The 25,761-nt window shown below is 43.3% G+C and overlaps 1 protein-coding gene across 1 annotated transcript in view; it reads right to left on the bottom strand.

The window, feature by feature from the left end:
• LOC308290747 (band 4.1-like protein 1) overlaps positions 1-22,839 on the bottom strand; it is a gene marked incomplete at both ends in the record, with an annotated part of 37,784 nt that extends 14,945 nt beyond the window's left edge. The window contains 14 exons of the mRNA XM_080732656.1: positions 1,013-1,165; positions 2,272-2,301; positions 4,216-4,254; positions 5,012-5,271; positions 6,850-7,025; positions 8,861-8,958; positions 10,683-10,835; positions 11,037-11,124; positions 11,352-11,570; positions 12,530-12,605; positions 12,915-12,957; positions 15,506-15,610; positions 21,902-22,057; positions 22,768-22,839. Of these exons, the coding sequence (XP_080588782.1) occupies positions 1,013-1,165; positions 2,272-2,301; positions 4,216-4,254; positions 5,012-5,271; positions 6,850-7,025; positions 8,861-8,958; positions 10,683-10,835; positions 11,037-11,124; positions 11,352-11,570; positions 12,530-12,605; positions 12,915-12,957; positions 15,506-15,610; positions 21,902-22,057; positions 22,768-22,839 (1,668 nt within the window). The remainder of the gene's footprint in view (positions 1-1,012; positions 1,166-2,271; positions 2,302-4,215; positions 4,255-5,011; positions 5,272-6,849; positions 7,026-8,860; positions 8,959-10,682; positions 10,836-11,036; positions 11,125-11,351; positions 11,571-12,529; positions 12,606-12,914; positions 12,958-15,505; positions 15,611-21,901; positions 22,058-22,767) is intronic.
• Positions 22,840-25,761: the final 2,922 nt, after the last annotated feature.

The following is a 25,761-nucleotide window of genomic DNA, read 5'->3' as shown; positions in this document are numbered from 1 at the left end:
ACATTAATATTACACAACATTTTGATATGTAAATAGGAAAAGAATAGGGCAATAGGGTATTCATTATCAGCCGTGGAGCACACCTAGACATAAACGCTTTGTCAAATCATCAACAAACATGTTACGTGACTGTGGTTAGCTTCCTAATAGGGATGGGACGATATGAAAATGTCATGTCACGATTAACTCTCCTACTGCCAGATTATTTATTTATTTATTGGGTCTGGTGCCATCAAAAAGCGGCTTACCTTTGCGACGTTATAGTAGATAGACAGACAGACATTTATTTTTATTTTTTTATTTTTTTTGGTTGTGCAATAGTGCACTTTGGTCTGCCAGGCAGCAGAGGGCGGCGTCATGCGAGAATGAATGTGAATTTGCCTGTTATGTGTTGAAGAAGAATTAGACCAGTCACTGGCCACTGAGCCTTACAGCCAGAGGAAATCAACAAGGAAGTGAATTGTTCTCCGTTGATGTTAACGCATAATGGATTTTTTACACCATCACCGCGGAAAATGTGTTTACAGTAGACGGCCGCGCGACCCCTCATCAGCTTACAGTCATCAGACGAACGAACCGAACGAGCGCCGTATTGGCGGAGAGGTCTTGCGAAATCGGGCGAACGTGAACGTTCAAAGCAGTATAAGAGTTAATGTGACCAAAAAAAAAGTGAAAAGAATATCCCCAACATCCATTATCCTGGGGCGGAACATTTGTCAAAAAATAGAAGACTGTATCAAGTACATTATTTTCAAGTACAGTACCTTATTTCCGCATGACCAATTATAGAGCGTTTAAGTGGTACAAGATATGCAGCTCGGAAAATAAAAGGTGAATTGATCCCAAAGCATGACGGAGGAAAATGTCATGATAAATTAAATCTCCACGATACGATTATTCTGAGTGTTGTTTATCGCGATAAACGATAATAGCGATTAACGTCCCATCCCTACTTCCTAGAGATGTGTTTGTACTGTACATGCCACATGGTTTCTATGTCTCAAACCCTTACCGATTTCTTCTCAGGGGTTCCTCCAGGAGGGGTGGTTGAAAGCCTTTTCTCCCTATGGGCCAGTTTGCTGTTGGGCTGCCTCAGAGCCTTCTTCAGCTCATTGATGCTGGCCTGGTGCTTTTGCAGGACGTCGTCTGACTTGTCCAAGAACTGCTATTCGTGTGGAGTGAGCAGGGCACACAATGTGGACACAAATAGATGCATGGAGTCAGTCTACGTAAATGCAGACCATCAAACAGATGCATTGAGTTATAACAGTGCTTTCGGTTGCATTGCATTCCGTTTCTATTATGGATATTTCCAAAATTAAACAACACAGGGATTAAACTTGAAAAAGGCACGTGTCTTTGTGGGTGAGTTTTATAAGGGGTGGGTTTCATCTTTAAATTCCAAGTAAAATTCCATTCTGGTAAGGTGTGGTGGTTCATGTTACAAAACAAATATCCAATCCTGTTTCTGTAGAAGGAGACCAATACTGCACTGCACGCAGCATGCTGCACAGATGGAGGACAGAAGGCTGGATGATGACCAGCTACAGATATAAACCTCATTATACTCCACTGAACATGTAAGCACCTTCAACCTTTTTTTTTTCTCTCTCTCTTTTCCTTCTGCCCTTGGCCGAGACATCACTTCTCTAATGAAAAGCTATCCAGAGGACCTCTGCTACTGACTAGAGCCCCTGGCTGAGTAAGAGAACATTCACTTCAACTGATACTATCACTGAAGATTAAAGATCCCACGATCACAGTGACAAAATGTTAATGGAGTCTTAATATTTGTCCCTAAGAGCTTTGATGTCCCTGGGCTGTTTTACTAAAGTGGTGTACAACTGCCTGGCATTGTGATGAATTCGCTTTACACACGGCCTTGGTGTGCGCGTCACAGCAGTTTGCTAATCTTTGCCGTTATGCAGACAGAGCTCGACGGTCTATTCTCATTTGCATTTGGAATTGTTTGCTGAGACAGAAGCCAACCTTAATCCCATTGATTCCATTGATTTTAATATTCAGATAACATGGCAGAGGGAGCATGCACACTACAGTCACGGCTCTGAATGATGTTCACAGTGTGATTTTTCCAAGTTGGAATAAGAAGACAACCTGAATGATTGAATGAGCAATAACTCCACAGCCGTTTCCATTTATTCCAAGTCAATACATCACGGCCACAATGATAGATAGGACAACACGGCACGCACTGGTGAGGGTCACATAAAGTACAGCACACGGCAAAGAGAGAGCAGGGACGAGTAGTACCTCCTGTTTGGGCCGAGGGGTGGCTAGATCCTGGTCCAACACATAGGGGAGGAGCCCAAGGCGGGGCGGTTAAGATGAGGCGGGACGGGGAGGGGGGTGATATAAGCAAAGCAGGAAGTTGAGGATTGCGGGCAGGATTTGGGGGTGGTGGTGGTGGTGGAGGTGGTGGTGGTGGAGGAGGGGCATGTGCAGAGACAAAGAGGCAAAAGTGCTGCAGGTGAGTGGAGAAGGCAGGCAGCCGGATGGACAGACAAACAGACCAAACAGTTTAACTGCATTGGAAGATTCACACGAAGGCAGTGGAGCCGTCTCGTGTTCTGGTGACATGGATACGAAGACATTGGTCGCTCGATTTTCATGTAATGCAGACATTAAAGGAGAATTCCGGCCTAGAAGGTAATCGTACCTTTAGAAGTTGTTATTATCTCCCCAAAAAGTAGTCCAGGTGTTGTTTTTTCCATAACATGCTATCTTCTTGTCCATTTGCCATACCCGACCACGGCTTCAAACAGGAGCGATTGGTTGAATTGTTAATTTGCTTATTTCTCTCGCTCGAAAATCATTTTTTTCTGTAAATGCCGTACATAATGCCACTAGTCAGTAAACAGTGAAGCCGTGAACTTTGAACTCACGTTTAAGATCTCGTCGAGACGTATCAGAAGTCTCGCGAGACAAATTTTCAAAGTTCACAGCTTCTCGCGAGACAAATTTTCAAAGTTCACAGCTTCACGACAATAATGGCGGCACCCGGTGGGAATAGACACTGTTGTATTATGTACTGCAAAACTTTACCGATTTTCAAGCGAGAGAAATAAGGGGATTAACAATATAACCAATCGCTCCTGTTTGGAGCTGTGGTTGGGTAGGGCGAATGGACAAGAAAAACACCTGCACTACTTTTTGGGGAGATAATCTAAAGGTTAAGATTACCTTCTAGGCCGAAATTCTCCTTTAATGGACTGACACTGGACATACACGTTTGACGGAGAAGATTATGACAAGTCTCATGCTTCTACTGTACATCCAAACATTCAATGTGGAGGGATTATAAAGCTATGAGTGATCAACCCTCTCAATGATCTGAGATGATTTTTGTTTTGTTTGTTTTTTCCCTATGAAAGGAAAAACAATAATTGTGCTGTATTGTATTAATTTACCACAAGACCAAATAAAACTACCACTAAAAACTACTACTACCTCAACAACATACCCTCTGATGTTATGTTCAGTCCATCAGTAGATACAGTACACACTGACAGGCACTAGAAATGGTATGATGAGAAATATGATAGTAGTAGTACACTGAACAATATCTTTGTAGAATTTATATTATAATAATCAAATGATTCTTTAAGGTGTCTCTAGTGTGCTATAATCATTTATCAACATGGAAACAGAAAACGCCTATTATCAACAGTGTTTAAGCACCTGCTTATCCCACTAATAACAGTTAATCCCCCTGATTACAATGTACAAACAGCACTGCTGTAATACGTACAGTACAACCTATTATATTAAACAAGGGCTGACATTTTAGAATGCAGTATTCTACTGTTCCAGTTGTTTAGAGCTGAATGCCATTTATTGTAAATCTTAAATTAATATAACCTTAGAGACTGAATTCACAACTCGTTAGCTCCCGAATTACCATGATGATCGAAATAAGAAAAGGCCTGAATAGACCATTATTATGTATTGTTAATCCAACTAAGATGTGATCCATAAGGAAATGCTGGTGTGTTGTTAATCAAATAGCAATTCCCATAGCCCTGTATACAATTGAATCTAAGAAAACATGGCATACAAGATAACGGTTAACATTCCCTGAAGAGAGGCGAACTAACCAACCAAAAAACAAGGACAGGCCATGCTAAACAAACAATGTGTACCGTGCATGACCGACAGAGAGACAGAGACACACACTAGCGTCCATAACCAAAATACCTCTGGCTTTGAGTCAACAGGTGAGCCTGCCTCCTCCCCCTGCACCACAGGAGGAGGTTGGTGAGGGAGATGGAGAAAAGGCAGAGAGGGAGAGAGAGAGAGAGAGAGAGGGGGTTAAAGGAGAGAAGCAGAATTAGCCAGGCTTGTTAACGTCACAGTGGGGATAAGGAGAGAAGGACTGTTAGAGGAGAGAACTACGCTCGTTAAAAAATAAGGGGAAAAAAGAAAGTCAGGAGGAAAGAGGTCATGTTAGATTTGAGCAGCAGATTAAAGGAACTGCGAGGAAAGGAGAGGGAGCCTTGAATTCCATACAGAGCAGTCTTACGGAGAGAGGGAGAAGGAGAGGACTAGGGGAGGACAGAAATCAGGCCGAGGAATGAGGGACTCAGGAGAGAGAAGAGATAGTGGGGAATAGGGATTATGTTCTAAAATAAAAAAAAGGACTGGAAAGAAGCATGTGGACATGTGTTAGTTGTCGCAGTTTGTGAGGGACTGTGTGCCGCAGGAAAATGCTAGCGCAATTCTTGGTCGGACAATTGTTTATATTCGCCTTAAGACTGCTCAGTATTGTATTTACAGTTGTAGCTGAATATTTGTTTTACTGTAAAATGTGCAAGCTCAGACACATGCTGTTATCTTGACTGACTTCATGTATTGAAGTCAGTCATGTGTATGGACACATAACTATACACCTTCCAAGGCTCTTTCAGCTATGACAATTTTATGAGGGAAAAGAGAAAGTAATTGCATTTTGTGTGTGTTGACCTGGCTTATCGTATAACGTCCCGTCTTGTACCTTAATCTCCATGGTCCTGGTGGGAGTTGGGTAGGCGTCAGCCCTCTCTGTCTGGTCCTGGTCTTGATCCAGATCGTGACCGTAGTGCCGATCCTGCTCCTGGTCTTCATACTGGTCCTGGTCTTGGTCTGGAAAGTGGTACTGGTCGTGGTCCAGGTCCAGGCTGCCCTCCTGGTCCAGGTCTTCCCTGGACATGAACTGGGTGCGCGAGCTGGAGCTTCGCTGGGACAGCTGGTCTGTGCTGTCTCCTAAAGCCGAGGCTGTGGGAGGAGATCAGAGCAGTGCACCAGTCAACCATCAGAGTTCTAAAGTCTACTCCCTCTGGCACATCTCCTTGATCTGACTCTGAAGCAAGCAAGAAAGGTGAGAGAGAGACACAGCAAATGGGAGGCACAACTCATCCTCACAAAACAAATGTATATGGATTATGCAGAAAACTCATCAAATGAAAAGCAAAACAAAACAGAAAAACAAGGTGCCATGGAGTCATTTTGTTACAGCAGTGGTTCTCAGGAAATATATGTGATGGAGAGATTTACACACAGACTTAGGATAAGAGGAACTGTTTCTTGAGAAATGGGAGAAATGGACTGAATTCATAACCCAGGATAATGACACCACAAATGTATAATATGGACTTCAGTGTGATGATATAAATGATGTAAAAATTTTGACCCTGTGATTATGTACATACAGTATGACAAGCTGCTAATAAAACATTTAAAAGTTAAAAAAAGTTAAATATATTAGTTAAATATAGGGTAAATGATAAAAAATGTGTCGCAGACCCAGAGATGGGTCCTGACTCCTGAGTAGGGATGGAGCCCTAAACATGGGTAGCTCGATAACCCGATAACAGATTTATTGAGTACCCGGTATCAGTAAGCTTTGGGCTTATCAAGCTTTGTTATCGAGCATAGTGACCCATGATGTCACATTTAAACAATCAAGACAAGAGGCGATCAAGAAATTATTACATTACTATCCATAATATAAACCATTAACACTTATTACACACTAATGAATGATTGTTTTAATGATATTTAATGATAATGTTTGTTACACCTGTCAATTGTCATCTTCATAGATTGGTCAGCAACAAACTCAGTCACAACAACTGGTCAATAAAAAAAGATGCCAGTTATGTTCTGAATTTGTCGTGTCATATCTTTCCACAAAATATTAGAAAACACTCAATAGTGGGCTCGATAAAAGCCCGGCTCAATAAGCAGGATCGATAAGGTGCTCATTATCAATAAAAATGAATGAGCTCCATCCCTACTCCTGAGCAGGGGCGTCACAAGGGGTAGGAAAGTGGGACTGAGTTACCAGGGCCCAAGGTGGAGGGGCCCTAGTAACTTTAGCTATTGAAAAATAGCAGATATACAAGCTCACAGCGCGGCTGCGAGCTTGTAGATCTGCTATTTTTGAAAAGTCGTGAAAATGTGTGCAAATCTTTGAATATGTATTTTTTAAGCGGACATTTGTAACTCAAATCTTGCTTCCGGGGGGGTCCCTGGAACTAAATATTTTGAGATGGGGGTCCGTGGCCAAATACATATCATCTTGGGGGTCCTTGACATAGGTTTATTGCACACATTTTCACGATTTTCCAAAAATAGCATATCTACAAGCTCGCAGCGCGGCACTCGGTGCCGCGCTGTGAGCTTGTATATCTGCTATTTTTCAATAGTTAACATTCATGGGGGGCCCGCAGTGAATCCTTGTACCCAGGGCCCAGAATTTGGTGTGACGCCCCTGCTCCTGAGTGTGACCCAGTGTTTTGGACACAGTGCAGCCTGGACCCCACTTTGAGAAGCAGTGGTCAGCGCCCTCACCTCCATCCACACTGCGGGGCAGCAGGTACCTCTTGCTGACAGAGCGCTCAAACTGCGGGGCAGGCCTGTCAATCAGAGCGCTGGCCTGTCTGGTCTGGGCCTGGGTCCGCCCACTGTAGCGGAACTTGGAGCCAATAACCAGGAAGCCCTTGGGAGGCGGTTCTGGAGAAACCAACCTATAGGATCGTTCGGTTTGAGGTAAAATACAATACAAGAGCAGAGGTTAAATATATACAGTATATCGTCGTTGTCGGGTAGAAACCTTGTATGTCCAAAACCGCTCGTGTCGTGTTTATCATTCTAAAAATGATTTAAAACTAGTGGAAATAGCCGATCTACAAGCACACAACGCCTCGCACAGCGAGGCGTTGTGTGCTTGTAGATCTGCCATTTTCACTAGTCTTGAGCGACAGTCTTGTATGATGAAGCAGGGCTTTACTTTACGAAAAAAGATGCAAATTTGAAACTTGGAGATACGAGGTTTCTGCCCCACAGTGACAATATATATTTATTCGATAACCTCTACAGTCCACTAACTTATACACTATATGTGTCATTCCACTATTACACTATAATTGGCCTACAATAACTGATGAGGAATTTGCAATTCGGGGGAGATTATTGATTCAGTCCCATGGGACCGTTGCTTCATTGACAAATCTACTGTACCAAACAGGGTTTGCTGTGCAATGGAGCATGCAGTGTGCAAAACAAATCACCCTATGCGTGGGTGCTTTTGTTTGTTTTTGCCAACGTGTGTGTGAATGCATCGATCAAAAGACACTAACAACATTGGAGGCTCTGCTAATTACTCACAAGCTAAACCAAAATTAAACCTGGATTACATTTCCTCTTTTCCTATTCAGTTGAACACAGCACACGCAACGTGTGTGTGTGTGTGTGTGTGTGTGTGTGTGTGTGTGTGTGTGTGTGTGTGTGTGTGCGCGCGCGCGCGCGCGCGCATGCACGCGCACATGCATACACGCACGCGATGTAAAGTAATTAAGTACATTTACTTAAGTTCTGTACTTAAAGGAGTAGTTCACCCCCAAAATGACTTTCTTTTCTCTATTGATTAGTCACGGCATGGAGACTTGAGTTCAATAATATTTTTGGTTTTTTGTTGCATTCCTAAGACAACATTTTTGAGCGGTGGTTACACCGTCTCCTATACGTGGCCGTGTGTGTATGCGTGCGTGTGTGTGTGTGTGTGTGCGTGTCTGTATGTAGCCTGAAGTACCTTTTCTGACCACACATGTTAAGGGAGGGGCGCTGTTGTTCAGGCCAGGCCAGACACACACACACACACACACACACACACACACACACACACACACACACACACACACACACACACACACACGGGGGAAGGGGGGGGTGATGGATATTTTTATTATTAATATTTTTTTTAATATTTTTTTAATATTGTTTTAATATTTTGTATTATTATTATTATTACCCTTATTATTACCCATATATATACTGCAACCCCCGCTGCACCCACCCAGTAGTGCTGTTGTGCAGCCTCCAGGACCACCGCTCAGTTCACACGGGTGTGATTTTTATTATTATAGTACATTTACCTCCATTAATTCCGGATGGGGACCCGAATGCATTTCGGAATCAATGGGGGTAAATTTACTATAATCAAATTTTTGTCTTATGAATTCGACTAATACAACAAAATATTATTGAACTCAAGTCTCCATGGCGCAAGTAATCAATAGGAAAAAAGTCATTTTGGGGGTGAACTACTCCTTTAATTTTTGAGGTATTTGTACTTTACTTGAGTATTTCCAATTTCCAGTTCTTTTACTTCTACTCCACTACATCTCGGATCCAAATATTGAACCTTTACTCGACTACATTTATTTGAAAACTTTGGTTACTAGTTACTTTGCAGATTATACATTATAATATTATAAAACATACATTAACCATTTCAGCACTATTTCATACCTAGGCTATTTGAAAATAGCCCATCAACAAGCTCGTGCGTGCCATGGCCTACCTGAAGAAGGTGTGATGTTCAATGCAGACTTTCCACAGGCGCTTAGAGGCGCGGTGGTTGGGGAGCTTGAAGCCTATGGTGCTCTCAAACTGTTCATACTAGTAGGGGGTGCGTGGTGGGGTTGGGGGGGTCATGGTGGAGAGGAGTGCAGGTGATGAAGAGGGAGAGGAGAAGCAGGTGGTGGAAAAAAAGGGAGAGTGAGAGGAAGTAGTGCGGACGGAGGGGGACGACCAGTGAGGGGAATCGTGTTTATTCTGAGATGACGGGGGGGGAAAATCAATTTAGTTTCTCTGTTTCCTGGCAGAAATACAGTATATTCTTGTGTTCCCCGCGGCTGTTTTTATTGCTGTGTCAGGTACATTTTAATTCCTAAATGACCCTACAACGAACAATTCATGCTCTCTGGATTTCACTGTTCTGAATGAATGTTTCTCTAATCAATAAGTTATTATCAAAGTGGGAAGTCTGGCAGTTTTCAGAGAGACATAAATTCATGAGTTACGAGTTAAACTTTTGCCTAGTATGAAACAAGCCGTGGTTAGAGAGTCCGCCCTGAGATTGGGAGGTCGGGGTTCAATCCCTGGCCGGCCCATACCAATTAAAGACTCAATGCCAAGGACCCGATGCCTCCCTGCTTGGCACTCAGTATCAAGGGTTGGCACGGATCTCCAGCTCCCTCCCTCACTAACTCTTGCTCTTTGCGATGAGTCGATCAGCTTGCTGAGGTTCAGCACACATGGGTTAAATAGGTTCCAGTCCCAGTCCCTCTCCCCCTCACTGATCAAGCTCAGGTCTGATGGAACACACAACAGAAATCGTGGCCTTACAACCCCCATTTGTGCCGACCTCGGAATCTCCTTACTGAATATGGGCATGTGACATGAGATAACAGAAACCGTTGAATTTAACAACACCAATCTGCACTGGTGGACAGTAACTAAGTACATTTACTTGAGTACTGTACAGTATGACTTTCACAAACAATAGAAATAACAATGGCAATTTGCACTGATCAACCTGTGGCATTAAGTCTCATTTGCACCAACAAGGGCACAGTCACCAGCACCTGTGGAAATCCCAGTGGGATTATAAACGCTATTTTCTGACTAAATAAGGCTATGGGTATGTGATAAAAAAAAAGATCACTCAGCATTTGTAATTTCCCTTCTTATAGTATTAAACCCTGGGCACAACCGCATGAGTTGGCTCGGTTGGATAATAAAGGCAATGACGGATGCCTGGGTGATAAACTATATTTAATCACTGCAGGAATAGAAACCCAGAGTGAGCACAATGAATGCAAAACTTTACACCTGGCCATCCGTGCTTTGAAGTTTACACAAAGGGAGACGGCCTATTTTCTCTAGAAGCACAAAGACCTAACACACTAAACTTTATAGTACTGCATCTCCAAAAGCCATAAATCATGCTCGGAAAGACACTCTTAGATATTCTCTTATCTCTTATTATTTAGTTAGCAGTAGACTAGACTTCTCTTAACGTATACAACTATTATAGACCAAGATGAAGCTCAGAAGTAATACTTTCATCGAACCATGAAATGAGTCATTGTTGCTGCTTGGAACGGGTTATCATGACAGCCGATCATATCATTTCAGCTAATGTGAATTCATGAAATCACAGAAACGTGAAGTTGGCTCTTAATGTAATGCCTTATTCCACTTGTCTCAGTTTCGTTGGGAAGGCTGTCATGAGTTGTAGTAGTGCCACTGTGCTAACAGGATCTGTGAGAAGTGCTATAGTACTACTGTAGCTTCAGCACGATGCATTGGATAACATCAAGACAACGTACAGTAGCTACCTCTCCTGGGCGGATCTTGATGTAAAAGTTGCTCCTCTTGTAGGAGATCTTCAGGATCTTTGGCCAGGCGAACCGGTTGATCCTCAGCCGGTCTCTGTAGATGAGAAGCCCATTGGCACTCACACCCAGCATGATGTCAATGCCCTCTGAGTCCTGACAAGGAAGACATAGAAACAACCCATCACAAGATGTTTGGAAGCTACAAGCTAACAACGCATCGAGTTGAGACACGTTGTGAGCTTGTAGATCTTATCGGTTAATGTTCCCCCCAGAACAGGGATGCTAGGGTTTAAGTGGCTAAACAGAGTGACGAGAGTTAATTGTAATGCACATGTTAGTTCCATTTCTGTGCACCTTGGCATGATGCAGGTCCACTCCATACATGGAGAGCTTCTTGGCATTTTCTAGAAAGTTCACCTCTGCCTCCGCTGGAGTCATGCCCCTATGGCACAAATGTCAGACATAATCATCACCTCTTTAGCAACGCATTCATGAGGAATCAACAAATTCTACAGTATCTTGCAAATAGGATCATGACATTCATCTTACTAAAAATATGTATGTATTAAATACAAATACAACCGTCTCATCTACCAGGACCATGAGGATCGACCCCTTCAATTGAACGCCTTATGAATCACATCAACAATCCTTCCTCTGCACTCTGACCTGTAGTTGTGGTGCAGTTCCATCACCCTCTCCTCCAACTCACGCGTCTGGTTGGGAGCAAAGCGGAAGTCGCAGACGTAGTCGGGGCCGTGCTCCTCCACCTCATAGTCGCCCAGCTCAGCTTGGACCGTGTAGGACCCCAGGAGAGCGTGGGTGACAAAGGAGCAGGGCAGGCGACCTGACAGCATGTCATCTCTCAGCTGGAGACACAAGTAGTATCTGGAAAAAGATTGGAGTGCAATGTTTGCACACAGAAACTCTGAAACATGGCCCAAATACAGTACTTCCCCTTGGGACTTTTTGACTAAGAAGAATAACCAAAAAATATCAGATCTACATGTTGACAACGCGTTGCAATGCGAGATGTTGTGAGCTTGTTGTGAGCTATATTTTCCAAACATTTAGAACATATGAAATAGGGCTTAAGAGGTTTAAATTCACATGTAAGCTTTTACATCTTCTATTTAAGAATTGTTTAGAGAAATATCTTAACTGTTTGGAAACGTTTTAATAATTTAGAATTTTCTTTTCTTTTCTTCTGTGGGTCCCTGGCACAAAAGAAATGAAGATGGGGGTCCACGGCCAAAATACATCAAATTTGTTTTAGTCGAAGCAAAAAGGGACATTTGTAGCATACAGCCCACTGTACGTTCTCCCTCACCATTGACTGCAATGTTAAGTAGTCAACTCTCTGTCACCTCCGATTCTGTCTGTGGTCAATTAATGTGTGCTTCAGTGTAACGTACAGCATAACATGGTACATGTGTTGCCATTGACATCTCTTTTCTATTTTTATATGACTACTATACAAAGTGATTCCCTCCAGGCAGGGTAATACATCCTAACTGAATAGCTGGGGCTAACAGTAATTCGTTGGGCTGTTAGCTTTTCGTGGCCCTCGAACAAATCACTTTCATAGCTGGTTGTGCTGTCATCTGACACAAACAAGCAAAGATAGCCTATGTTAATGACCGGTACAGTGTTACACTATTGAAACAAAATAGGTGATCCCACATAAGACAGAAAGCTGGCTTAATTCCTAGAACTGCTTGCAATAGTGAGTGAAAATAAATAATATGCTACAGTATATTCAAAGCAGAAGTACATAAGTTGGCCTCGTACTGTATGTGAGAAATTGGTATCCGATTGATGTTTGTGTTGTTGGATTCAGGGTTTACCTTGTGATGTCTTCGATGAGTATAGAGGGGTCCGGGGGATAGAACTTGACAGAAAATCCAAAGCTCCAGGAACCAACTGTGGAGTAAATATCAAACCGTTAACGCTGGTAATGTTTTAGTGTGCGTTTGTTTATGGGCCAGTTTATGAACAGCTGTGTGCACAAACATGTGTGTGCGTGCGTTTGTGCGTGTGTGTGGGTGGGTGTGTGTAGGTGCATGCGTGTGTGTGCGCGTGTGTGTGTGTGTTAGAGAGAGAGAGAGAGAGAGAGAGAGAGAGAAAAGGTATGTATTTTGCATACAGTATTTATTTGTATGCTTTGTTTTATTTTTACTGTATATACACTACAGTATATTGGTGTGTGCATATGCCAGCTACTACACTTACCTCGAATTTGCTTCTTAATCTCTTTGGAGGGATCCAACCAATTCTGATAAGAAGAAGAGAAAATCCCACTTGAGAAAATATTCCCCAGCTAAACCATCCCTTTAAGTCTCTTTCTCAAGCACCCCTTTCACTACACTTGAAAGTCAAATGTATTCACTGCAGAAATGCAATGCAAAGTCAAATCCTCAGTGTTAATTGACCCATTTGTAACTCAAAGGCTGCACAGAGAATTCTACAGGCTGAAGACGATTCTATGAATGAGGATATAAATGCCAGTTAGAATTTAGAACCAGATGGTCTGATGTCACCGAGGGGCACTATCATGGTGCTCTGTACAACCCACATGCCACTCTGAAAAGGACATACTAAGCTTCTAATCACTCTAAAGGGGTAAAGGTCATATGTCATGTTACTCTCAAGCCGCAAATGGGTCACACCACACACACAGGACTGTGAAAAGGGTCAACCAGGGTCATATTACCTGATCGATTCTCAAAGTAGCCTACAGGTTCTTAGGCTATAGCCTAATCTTATGTCTTAAAAATAAGTCAGTGATTAGAAAAAGTATAGAAAGATTTCTTTAAGCTAAAGCTACAGTACAGTAAGCTATTGTTGTTGCAATGACAATGATCTACTACTACTACTGCTGCTGCTACTACTATTGATTGATTGATTGATTGATTGATTGATTGATTGATTGATTAAAAACTTTATTAGACGTTTGCATAGGAAAAAGTTTCATGACAGTACAGTTCACTGGTACAAGGTCAACTAAAAGGATCGACACTTCAAAAAAGCCCTTGGGCTTGTTTAAATTGGGGTCCTTTTTTAACTCATATAACATTGAATGACAGACAAATAAAACACAGTACTATGCAGAAAAAATAAGAAAACAGTTGTAAAAACACAAAATTAATGGCATTTACAATAGAAAGGCCAGGGGGGAGGTACTAGTACTGTCTTACTACTACTTCAAGCTATTGAAAGATTTTCTCTTTTCAGTCAAACTGAATAAATCATTATGATAACAGTTTGACCTTGGAGTCCAAAAAAACGATTTCCCCGAGAAGTTTTCACAAGAAAATAAAGTTTCAGAAGCATTTGAAGTTAAGGCTCTGAATAATAAGACCGGCGCCCCAGGGCAATCGTAGCAGCACTGCAACACTCTGCCTTAATAAAACGAATCCTCCATTTGGATGAACATTTATAATGGGAATCTCCAAACTTTTAAGCTGTGATTATCTGTAATTATCCCTGCACTTACATAATGCTGCTGTCAGGCAGACACCTCTTATCTCCATATTCTAGCTTTTTGTGTGCTGTACGTGTTGGCGTGTAAAAGGAAACTTAAAGTTATACTATGTAACTTTTTTAATAAAATAAATCTTAAAATTGTCCTAATTATTAAATCGCTAAAGTTTTAGAACACCCACTCTGTTAATTTCAGCTCCCAAAGCCTTTTCTTTATATGTGTTCTACTGAGCCCTGGTGGCCGTGACCGGGGCTGTTTTTCCCGGCAAAATTACGTCATATGCATCATTCTGTACACGTGTCTCCCTACCGGCCAATAACAGCCCAGATCATACACTGCCGAGCTCTTCAGGAAGTACACTGCAGTGTTTACACTGGTCAGGAGTTTAGCATGTATCTCCCCAACCGCTGCTCGTAGAGGGACACGAAAGACCTCTACGGATAGGTCTCGGCGAGGCGAGGCGGACGCGGTGGCCTGAAGGCCCGGTCCGCGGCGAAAAACGGACGAAAAAAGCAGACGCGACCGCGGTTTGCTATAGCGCTACTGACCACTAGTTGAGCAACTTACACAGTATAGCTTTAACAAAAGCCTTAGGCCCCAAACAAAAAAGTTTGATTTTGATTTGATCAAGAGTAGCAGATCCATAAGCGCGAAACGCAGTGTGAAGCAACGCATTTTGAGCTTGTAGATCTGCAACATTTATGACATACTGTATTTTAATTATTTCAACGTTTTTCAGAAAAGGATTTAGAAGACGTTTTGAGAATGGTCCTCAGGTCTAAATTGGTTAATAAACCGGAATCCTCTATTTGGATTAACATTTATAAAGGGAATCCAAACTTTTAATCTCTGAATATGTGTAATCCCTGCACCTACTGTACATATGTACAACAGCACTAAATTAAAGCTTATTTTGACAGACTGAGTAATACATCTTGTTTATCATGGTGACTACATGGGCCGCCGACTGGTCTTTAATAATTATTAATCAAGTGCAGAGACATGAAAGAGGATGAACATAAGTGACAGGCTGTGACCTGTTCCATGTGGCTTCAAAGGATGGCAATATACAGTATTAACTGTAGTAGCCACTAGCCAGCTACTGAATTAAAGAATTGGCTTTAATACGATATTTGTGTGAACCATATTACTGTACTTAACGTTAACAGTAAAATAATGAGAGTCAGTTGGCTCATTACTGAGTGAGCCAACTGACATGTGCGTGGAGTGACGTTTGTTTGTGTGGGTGTGTGTGTGTGTGTGTGTGTGTGTGTGTGTGTGTGTGTGTGTGTGTGTGTGTGTGTGTGTGTGTGTGTGTGTGTGTGTGTGTGTGTGTGACCTTGGTGTTGTCCGTGTCGTGGAAAGACAGGCCAAAGTAGTCCCTCTCCAGCAGGTTCAGATGGCCGCACACCATGTCCAGAAGAGTTTGGCCCTTGGCAAATTTCTGTTCCACACACACACACACACACACACACACACACACACACACACACACACACACACACACACACACACACACACACACACACACACAATGTAGGTTACAATAGGCAGGTACACATGCACAAACATTTATTTTTATCAAGACAGTGTCGGTGAAAAGAAAACACCAAGTCCTTTACCAGTAGCATATAATCTGAGGAATATGTCATAAGCGAGTCATTATTGATTTCCCCTCACTGAATATGGAATTGGTTGTTTGGTGAAGAGTTCATTATGTACCGTATGTTTCTCATAATGAAGTACTGATTATTTCCATTATAAATAAGGGGCGGAAAGGATCTAAAAGGGAGAAATATACCAGCAACATTAAAGCCCAGTCCTGTCAGGATGAGAACCTTTACAGCTCAATAGGTATCCGCTCCTGTTGAGTGGGAGGAACCATGGGCTATATTATGCCCATATAAGGGGAGGAATCGCATCTCACAGCCCTGGTGCTCCATAAGGCCACACCTATTTCCTATCTAGACCTGCAGGGCAGAGAATCAGGGCTCTGTGGGTTCCACATGCGGCCTTGGCAAATGTGTCTCCATACGTGCAACGCACACACACACACACACACACACACACACACACACACACACACACACACACACACACACACACACGCTCATCTCCTGGGGAAACCGGCTCCTATGGCGACAAAGCAACCAAGCAGCAGTTACCATGGAAACAGAAGTAATAGGTCCCTTCTGTCTTTGCCTGCCCTCTCTGTCTCCCTCTCTTCTGCTCATTCTTACATCTCTTCCTCTTGCTGACTCCCCCTCTCTCTCTCTCTCTCCCCCTCTCTCTCTTTATCGCCCCCACTCTCTCTGATGACAGGCCACAAATCTTTGTTCCTCCTCTGTAATAGAAATCCAGCAGTATAATTGCCATGCATTTTAAACATTCACGAAAGGCTAATTAATTAACAATTAAAACACAACCCTTGCCCTAATTGAATAAATAGCAGTCTAGTCACCCCACTGTCTTGTCTTGTGGAGTACGGTGCTGATTAATAAGCAGAGACAGCTGCCTGGCAGTGGGGTCGTCACGAATATATTCGATTTTTCCAACAAAATGAAATTGCAAAACGCCGTTCAGGTGGTCCCCCAAGCATGCCGGCCAAATCAGGGGCTGTCGATGTGAGTCTGCCATCACTCCAATTGGCCCCAATCACATTTCAGCCACTTGTTCTATGGGCTGATTTTATTAGCAGCCATTTGCCGTAATCCCAGAAATCCATTTTGCTGATTGCCTCAGCCATGCAAACCAGGCCAAGAGAGAGAGAGAGAGAGAGAGAGAGAGAGAGAGAGAGCACTTGTGTGGACAGGTTAAAAGACAGACCAAGGAGAAAACAGATCTGTCAAACTGAGCTACTTTAAGTAATGTAAGAGAGAGTGAGTACTGTAGCAGCATGGAATCCAACAGGTTGTCTACTGTAAAGTAAAGCAGTCAAATTTAAATGAACGTAGAGATCCTAGAGCTCACACATATATCAGAAGAAGTCACGGTGTAGCTACCAGGGAAATGTGAATGATAAAACACCCCAGCATTGACTTGTGATGGAAAAGCACTGTTCTGGCTAAGCGGCATCCCGGAGGGTATGATTCAACATCTCGCTATACTATACTGTAGCTCCAGTGGAGTAAATTTACTTAAGTACTGTACTTAGGTACCATTTTGAGGTATTTGTACATTACTTGAGTATTTCCAATTTCCAATACTTTTACTTCTACTCCAGTACATCTCAAATCCAAATACAGTATTTATTGCGATTGAGGTCGCAGTTAAGTCTGAAAACCGGCACATCTTGTCCGCGTATCCGCGTATCTCTGTAGGTCACGCCTGACACTGTGGTTCCCCTGACTCATCACTGTGACATCACAGGTCGGTGTGGTTTGCTGCAGTGTTGTAGTGCTAAATTTGGAAGTGTGGGCACTCACCGCGCGTGTACGCACATGCACGTGCGTCCGTGCACGTGCATATAACGTTTTCGCTGGCTTAAAACGGGTCTGCCCAGTGGCAGAAATAGCCTTAGATCAGTGGTTCTCAACCAATAATTTGATGACCGGATCATCAGCCAAACTTCCCATGCAAAATAGCTCCACAACTGATATTTCCAATTAATGAATCCATTTTCAAATCTTATATTACCATCTGCTGTTAGTCATGCTCATTTCAACCAATTGCTGGGTCAGAACGACCTGAAAATATAATATCAACTGACTTGACTTGAGAGAAGTGTGGGCACTCCGTACCCCCGCGTTCCCCCCCCACTACATCCCTGGTTTGCTGTGATGTCAGGGGAACCACTCTTAACAGAATGGTTTTGCTGCTCTGACATCACGCTCTGGCTTCAATGTGATGGCACACAAACAGAATCCCTTTTATGCCCATATATGGAGTTCCCTTACTGTATGTCATCAATATTAAGCCCATACAGGGCCACCGATAGGGGGGGGTAAAGGGTACTCTTTTCCCCCCTCCCGGAAAGGGGGGGGCCCCGTTGAACACATGAGTTCAACGGGACTCGGGAGCAGTCTAGTTTGTGTAGGAAAGATTTTGTGCTTTATATAAACCCTATTATATTAAGCCTAAATGGTTCTGCCGCCGTGTAAAACTGTTTTTAACAGTTTTTTTACTTCAAAAATGAATAATTTCCCGTGAAAAGAAAACATATTTTTTTGGCCCCCGGGCGAAAAACTGAGGGGGGCCCACGTGGAGGGGGGGCCCAGGTCTTTGATCTTGACCCCCCTCCCAAAAATCTGTCAGACATCATAGGACTTACACATAACGAATAACTGAGTAAGCATGATTGGGCTCTCACAGCATATCTCCATATACAGTACATGAATCTCCATATATGGGTACCAGAGGTTTTACTTGTAACAGAGTATTTCTATATTGCAGTATTGATACTTTTACTTAAGAAATACAAGCCCTTTTTCCACCACTGCTTCAATACAATTAACATTGTGCAGGTTATCTAGTGCAGGATCTACTGTACAGCAGATGAAAGTGAGAAAGTGAGAACATTAAAGTAGAGTTCCATACTGTAGCTCACACAGATATCAGAAGACGTCACAGTGTAGCTACCAGGGAAATGTGAATGATAAAACGCCCCAGCATTGACTTGTGATGGAAAAGCACTGTTCTGGCTAAGCGGCATCCCGGAGGTTATGATTCAATATCTCGCTATACTATACTGTAGCTCAAACGAAGCACAATAAAGATTTAGAGTAGCTCAAACCAATGAGAACCTGACGTATGATTCATAACAGAGACAAGATGGTCTGATTATCTTTAAGCTGCTTAAGAGGAGATTATAGCTTGGTTCCGTTTCAGTGAAATTACATACTGTATTTACTGCACTGTACGTGTTAACTGAAAGGTGATAGGTGACTCGACTTTTCTTTATCTAACTATTCATTTACCGAATGTCTGTCTGTCTGTCTGTCTGTCTGTCTGTCTGTCTGTCTGTACGTACGTACTCTGACGTCATAGTACTGGCGTCACAGACTGGCCTTGACACAGAAAACCATATATGGCATAAAAGAAAGCCAGACAGACAGAGATAAGAGATCTCCATATAATGTATGGGCAAGAAAGGGACACGGACGGACGGACGGACGGACGGACGGACGGACGGACGGACGGACGGACGGACGGATACAACGGGTATTGTGCAACTGGACGTCAATGGTGATTATTCTGCCCAACGGGCACTGGTCTAGTATATATACTAGTATACAGTGATGTCATTGCGTGCGCATCCCGCATCAAAAACTCATTCAAGTCGCCCAGAGACTCATTCATGTCATGGTCCTGGGGTCCCGGGGATGCGCCTCCATTGGAGTCCATGTTAAAATAAAATGGGTGTCTGTAGCCTAGTGTATTCAGAAATCCTAGTTCTAAGTTCAAACATTAGCCAAATTGTAAAATAAATATAAGAAATAGGCAAACATTTTGAAAATAGCCGATCTACAAGCTCACAGCGCTCGAAAACATTGTATTGAGGACTCATAAAACTTTTCTGGGACCCATTTGAATGACCACCTGTGGGTCCCGGGACCCATTACATTGAAAACCTAGTAACATAACTGAGTATATATATACATATTATTATTTTTTTATCTACAGTATGTTTTTATTGGTCAGGTATAATCTAAGGTGAGGGGTGAGGGAGTGAGGAATGAAATAATAATAAACACCAGGAATGTCAATAAAGTAATTTATGAAATAAATAATTGCTTTCTTTTCAAAGATAATTGTGTAATTAATTATGGATAAAATCAATCAATATTCGTAGTAAATGGTCTCTTGAAAATAACACAACGGTCTTTGCTTTAGCTCGATAAGAGTGGGCATTGAATGAATAAGCTTCATGATTGGTATCATCAATTTAACAATGGAATGTGTAATATCCTTGTGTGCATGTACAGTATAAACTCATTGAACTGTACCGTACGGTATGTGCATGTGTGTGTGTGTGTGTGTGTGTGTGTGTGTGTGTGTGTGTGTGTGTGTGTGTGTGTGTGTGTGTGTGTGTGTGTGTGTGTGTGTGCATGCGTGTGACTGTGCATGTATGTGCGTGAATGACAGAGCATATGGACATGCAGCCTCAGGGTGAAGCAACGAGGTAAGCACGTGTGGGAGTTCTTCCATTAACGCCCAGGCTGGAGGTTAAGGATTGGACCATGTAAATGCACTGCGCTCCATCAATATCCAGAACATTGTGAGCCACAGATCAATGTGGGAGAGGCTTCCCTCTGTTTATATCATCACGGCCCAGTTGTTCATCGAACATCATTACTGTAATGCTGCTGGATTTCACTGTATTCATCTCTGTGCCTATTATCCACAGGACCATAATAAGCTGAATGCACACACACACAAATACATATACATTACACATGCACACGCACGCGCACTCGCACACGCACACACACACACACACACGCACACACACCCTCTACTCCACTCTCTGCTAATGGTACCTTCCTCTTCTCCATCTTTCTCCCATTCCCTCCCCCCACTCACTCCATCGTTCTCTTCCTCCTGCTCTTTCCCTCCCTCATTCTATTTTCTCCCTGGACGCACATAAGAGAAGCCATACGTCAACCATATGGATTTCCTATCAAAGCCCAATACCTCTGATGTCAATGCCTAGGTTGAAGGAGTTAGTATGCGCGCAGTGTGTGTGTGTGTGTGTGTGCGCGCGCGTGTGTGTGCCAGCAACAACAAATAAGATTGAGGGTTAGACTAAAGGTGGTAGGTGATTGTAAATGTTGGGCGTGGGGGCGGGGAGACTGCTCTCTGTCTGTTGCAGCTCATGTATGCGTGGGGTTGCCTGGGTGACAGTTAGACCATAAAGAGCATGCGGCCGATGTGAATACGGCCCAGGCAGCCAACAAGATCATTCACATCACACATCACACTCCATCATCAGCGCCGGCCACAGTGCGGTTACGGCGCTGACGTTCGCATGATCCATCGCCCAGGCCGGAAGGCGGAAGACCCGCCCCAGCATCTCCGTGGCGGAATGCTCCACCTTAACATCCGCCCCTCCCCCTCTTCCTCTGAAATAACATCTGATCTGACCCAGAGGCTCGCGTCAGTGGTCCGCAAATTGTTTTGAGAAGGTGGTTGCTGTAAAATTCGTAATGACAAAATATCACTTCAAAGCAAGCCACCAGCACGGCTGTTCACCCACAAAAAGGTTAAACGTTCAAACACAAGATTACTGGTCGTTTAAGCTCCCACCCACCCTCGCCCCCCAAAGAATATTGGTCCTGATTCATTGTTTTTTTGTAGTGCTGTGCTGAGTCAAGGCCTCTGTTGGAAGGATCTAACACATGCTTCTGAAAATGGTTTCTCTCTTGTCGCCCTCCAGGGCGAGATGTGACTTACAAGCATGTGTTTTTGTTTCAAGGAGAAGTGACAAGCAGTCAAGATCAATGCGATAGAAACACCTTTCCGCTTTTGCTCCGAATCAATTCTACCATTTGCACATATCACTAATGAAGAGAAACACTTCCCATAGGTATAACTTTTCAGAATGTGAACATTGTGCAGAATCTGACACTAATTTAATGCTTGCTAGAGGATAATTGGCTCTTAAATTGGTGCCGTCTGTAGACACAGACAAAGGTCCATTAGTGTAGTATGGTTTAATTGGTGGACCGCTGAGGCACTTTCCTCCCATGCATGTTCTTGTGCAAGAGTGGGAATTAAATAACATACTGTACTGTACCTCCACTGCAGTGTCATAGTCAGAGCCGTCAAGCAGAGTGACTTTGACAGGGACAGTCTTGGGGCGCTTGGAGCTGGAGCTTTTCTGTGGGGACTTGGAGGCCTTACTGGGAGTCTTCTCTGAGCTATCATCCATGTCCCCGTGGTCCTCTGGCACCTGCAAGACAATCATACTAAATGAAGGCTAAAGGCTTTGCTTAGACTGCAGACACATTTGTTTCTCAGTTAAATACGATCTTTGGGACAGACTGTCAGATGGGATTTGTGTCATCAGACATCGCTGACAATAGTAGATCTACAGTCTCACAATGTGACATGTTGTGTATGAGCTTGTAGATTGGCTATTTGTGCAGAATGTCAACGTTGCATGGCAAAATATAAATCAGACACGTTTTTATTTTATTTTTTAGACTTGTTAAAACCAGTCTGATTCCAATCTGGATAGAGGCTAAAAATCTTATTTGGGCTGCAAGTCTGAACATAGCCTAAGGCAGTTACACCAGCAGCTGCACCTGTCTCTCCTCTGTCTTCAATTAAAATTGATTTTTCTTTTTTGTTATGCTGAGCCTCAAGTGACGTGCGTAATTGTGTCGGGCCATGAATTGAAAGATAAAATGATGTCTCTAATCATCTCATAGCGCCTATATCAAAGGCACTGTGTTGTCTGTGTGTGTGTGCGTGTGTGTGCGCGCACACGTGTGTGTGTGTGTGTGTGTGAGATGTGTTAAGATGTTAAGTTACTGGCATGGCTGGTGAGGTTTGCAGTCTTGCATATCAAACAGCGAGGCGGAAGAAGCCCCCCTCGAGTGATTGAGGGAGGCGGTGTAAAATGATCTACAGCTGCTGCTACTTCGACATCGCTCCCACCTGATTGGTCTTCCTGGCGTCACCCTCCATCGCACTCTTCATTTCCCCAGCCGAAGCCTCCTCTGTTGTCATAGAGATGGCTTCTGATCCTGCAATGGTACATAAACACAGTCAGTCACCGTCAAAACATTCTACCGCGGTTCCAAGGTCCGACCTAGAGTGCTTGCCAGGGCTGAAACATTTAATCTGCCTACGGACAACCTCTGTGACAGATCTTCTCTTTGGGATACTTTGATCAGATCACTGCTAACCACCAGCCCCCTATACGATAAACACTGAAAATATTCACTCAGTGGTCCTGCTTACAACCCTGAGGATGACATTCCATACGCCACATCCAGTCCACCGTTGCTATCGACAGGCATGATGTGGTCCTTTCAGTTTGTTTATACTTTATAGCTTCATTTACGCCAGTGAATCTTATTAATTTCAACAAACCCCAGTTTGATATGCATTACGCCACGGACCCCCATTTGATACCCATCTTTGTGTTCATTTGACTCTGAGAGTTACAGAACTGCGAGGGAGGTTTTGGACCCCTGGTGGTCCCCGGATCGTACGTTGAGAACCAGGGATTTGCGCTATGGGCTTTTTCCACATTTGGCCGTGATATTGTGCATATGGGACAAAGATAGAGTGAGAAGAGAGAGACGACAGGGGAAGAGATAGAATGAGTGAGAGTGGAAGATACACAGAGAGGCAGAGAGAGAGAGATGGAGTGAGAGAGTAAGACAGAAAACAGAGTCAGTGAGTGAGAGAGAGAGAGAGAAAGAATAAGCCAGGGAGAGACAGCCAGTCAGTTCTGGCTCACAGCCTCCCACAGGAGCACTCTGCATGAAGAACGTTGGCTTCAGGAGCCTCTCTCACACTAGCAGAGGAGATAGAATGAATTACATCAGCCAGCGAGCCCTGCAGCACCACACAAGACAGCAGACACAGAGACAGAGAGACAGAGACAGAGAGACAGAGAGAGACAGAGAATCAGAGAGACAGATACAGAGAGAGAGAGAGAGAGAGAGAGGCAGGGAGGGATAGTGGAGAAAGACAGATGGGAAGACAGGGAGAAGAAGCAAAGATGGAGGGCGAGGTTTCGGGCTAAAAAGAGAGGGCAGAGGGAAAACGTGACAATATTCAGGATCAGACCGGAGGAAGAGAGCGCCACAGAATTAGAGAGACAAGAGGTCAGTGTGGGAGTGACACACAGATTTGGAGAAGAGGAGAGGAGTCACACAGCAGAGTGCGAGACAAAGGGAGATACCACGCCTAGCTAAGACGAGCAAGCAGGGGATGGAGACAGATGAGGCTTGTCATTTGAAGGTGACCACTGCTCAGAGCCCGAGCTAACGTGGACTCTTGCGCAATGCGTTCTCAGCTGGCGATAAAACGAAAAATATATCAGATATTCCGATTAGGCTGTGCACTAAAGAAAAAATGAAACTCTGTTTGTCCAAGATAAAGACGTCATTCTGCACGTTTCTTATCAAGAAAACAGAACATAAGGACAGAGGTGCAAGCTTCTTCCAGCTACTACTAATGCTGTATTTCCCAAGATAACTCTGAGAACTCATTCTCTCTCTCTCGCAGTCCACAGGTCACCCAAAGTCTTAAATTACTCCTTTGAGCTAGCAAGCACTGTAAAATGGAATTATCAAATGTGTCTAGTGTGGCCAGTAACTGATGACACATTTAACAAGACTATTATAAAGACAAAGCGTTTGTTTTAACAGACTCCCGCATGAATCACAGTACACGCAAACCACAAAGCAGAATGGCCCGTGGTCCACAACCTGTTCTTTAACCTGGCCTAATTCTACATCTGTAGATTTTTATTTAGTGCACAAACACCACTCACAATTGGCAACAACACACTGTAGTAACTGCCTCACAGCAAGTATATCAGGTTCTCTCATTCATATAGTGGCACCTTTCGGAGTGTTCTCAACTATATCTGGAGGGAGCTGCGTGCTATCATCACCATTTCCTCTCAGGACACAACCATCAGCCAGAAGCATTCTCTGAAAACCCTTTATGTGGCTAACTGGAATTTCAACTACATTCCATCTTTCCCCTGCCTATAGTCTGTACTGTACAGTATGTCTGCACTATACAGCAGAAAGCACAGTATATGTCTGCTTTTTTCCAGTTCATTAAACTGCCATCTTAATAGTTACCAGTCGATTGAAGGCTTAAAAGCCTCTAATACTACATAAACATCACAAAAAAAGGGACGCCGCTAATGAGAGAAGAGGGATTAGTAAAGCACGGCTACAGGAAATGCAAAAAGAAAAAAGAGAAACTTTCACAGAAACCCTTCATTAGGGAAACATTGCATTAATTTGGCCTAATAATGGCAGACTGCATTTATAAATAAGTGATGTTGGATATTGTGGTATTAGACACTAAAGAAGAAGCCCTTGTGATTTGCATTTTCTTCTCAGCCAGCTGTCTTTCATTGCACATCTCTGGATTGTACAGCTGGGACGGGAGGCTGGGACGTATAACTTCTCAGCTGTTAAGATGAGTGAACCTTGCACTGCATAATCAGTTTGATCAAAGAGTAGTAAACAGATGTGTGTCTCACAGACTCACACACACACACACACACACACACACACACACACACACACACACACACACACACACACACACACACACACACACACACACACACACACACACACACACACACACACACACACACACACACACACACACACACACACATTTTATAATGAGCATTACTGAGCGTGGTCTACCTACGTTATTGTTTTAAGTCGGTCTGGATTAAAAGCGTCTGCTAAATGCCTAAATTGTAAATTGAAACCTCACATTTCTGTAATTCTACTACACCTGTGTGCATATTTTGCCCCATAAGTGTGCGCGCACACACACACACACACACACACACACACACACACACACACACACACACACACACACACACACACACACACACACACACACACACACACACACACACACACAAAACCTAAC

The sequence above is a fragment of the Nannobrachium achirus genome (assembly GCF_963921795.1).
Source record: "Nannobrachium achirus genome assembly, chromosome: 9".
NCBI lineage: Eukaryota > Metazoa > Chordata > Actinopteri > Myctophiformes > Myctophidae > Nannobrachium > Nannobrachium achirus.
Note: the sequence above shows the minus strand (reverse complement) of the source record. Positions and strands in the feature narration are given on the sequence as shown.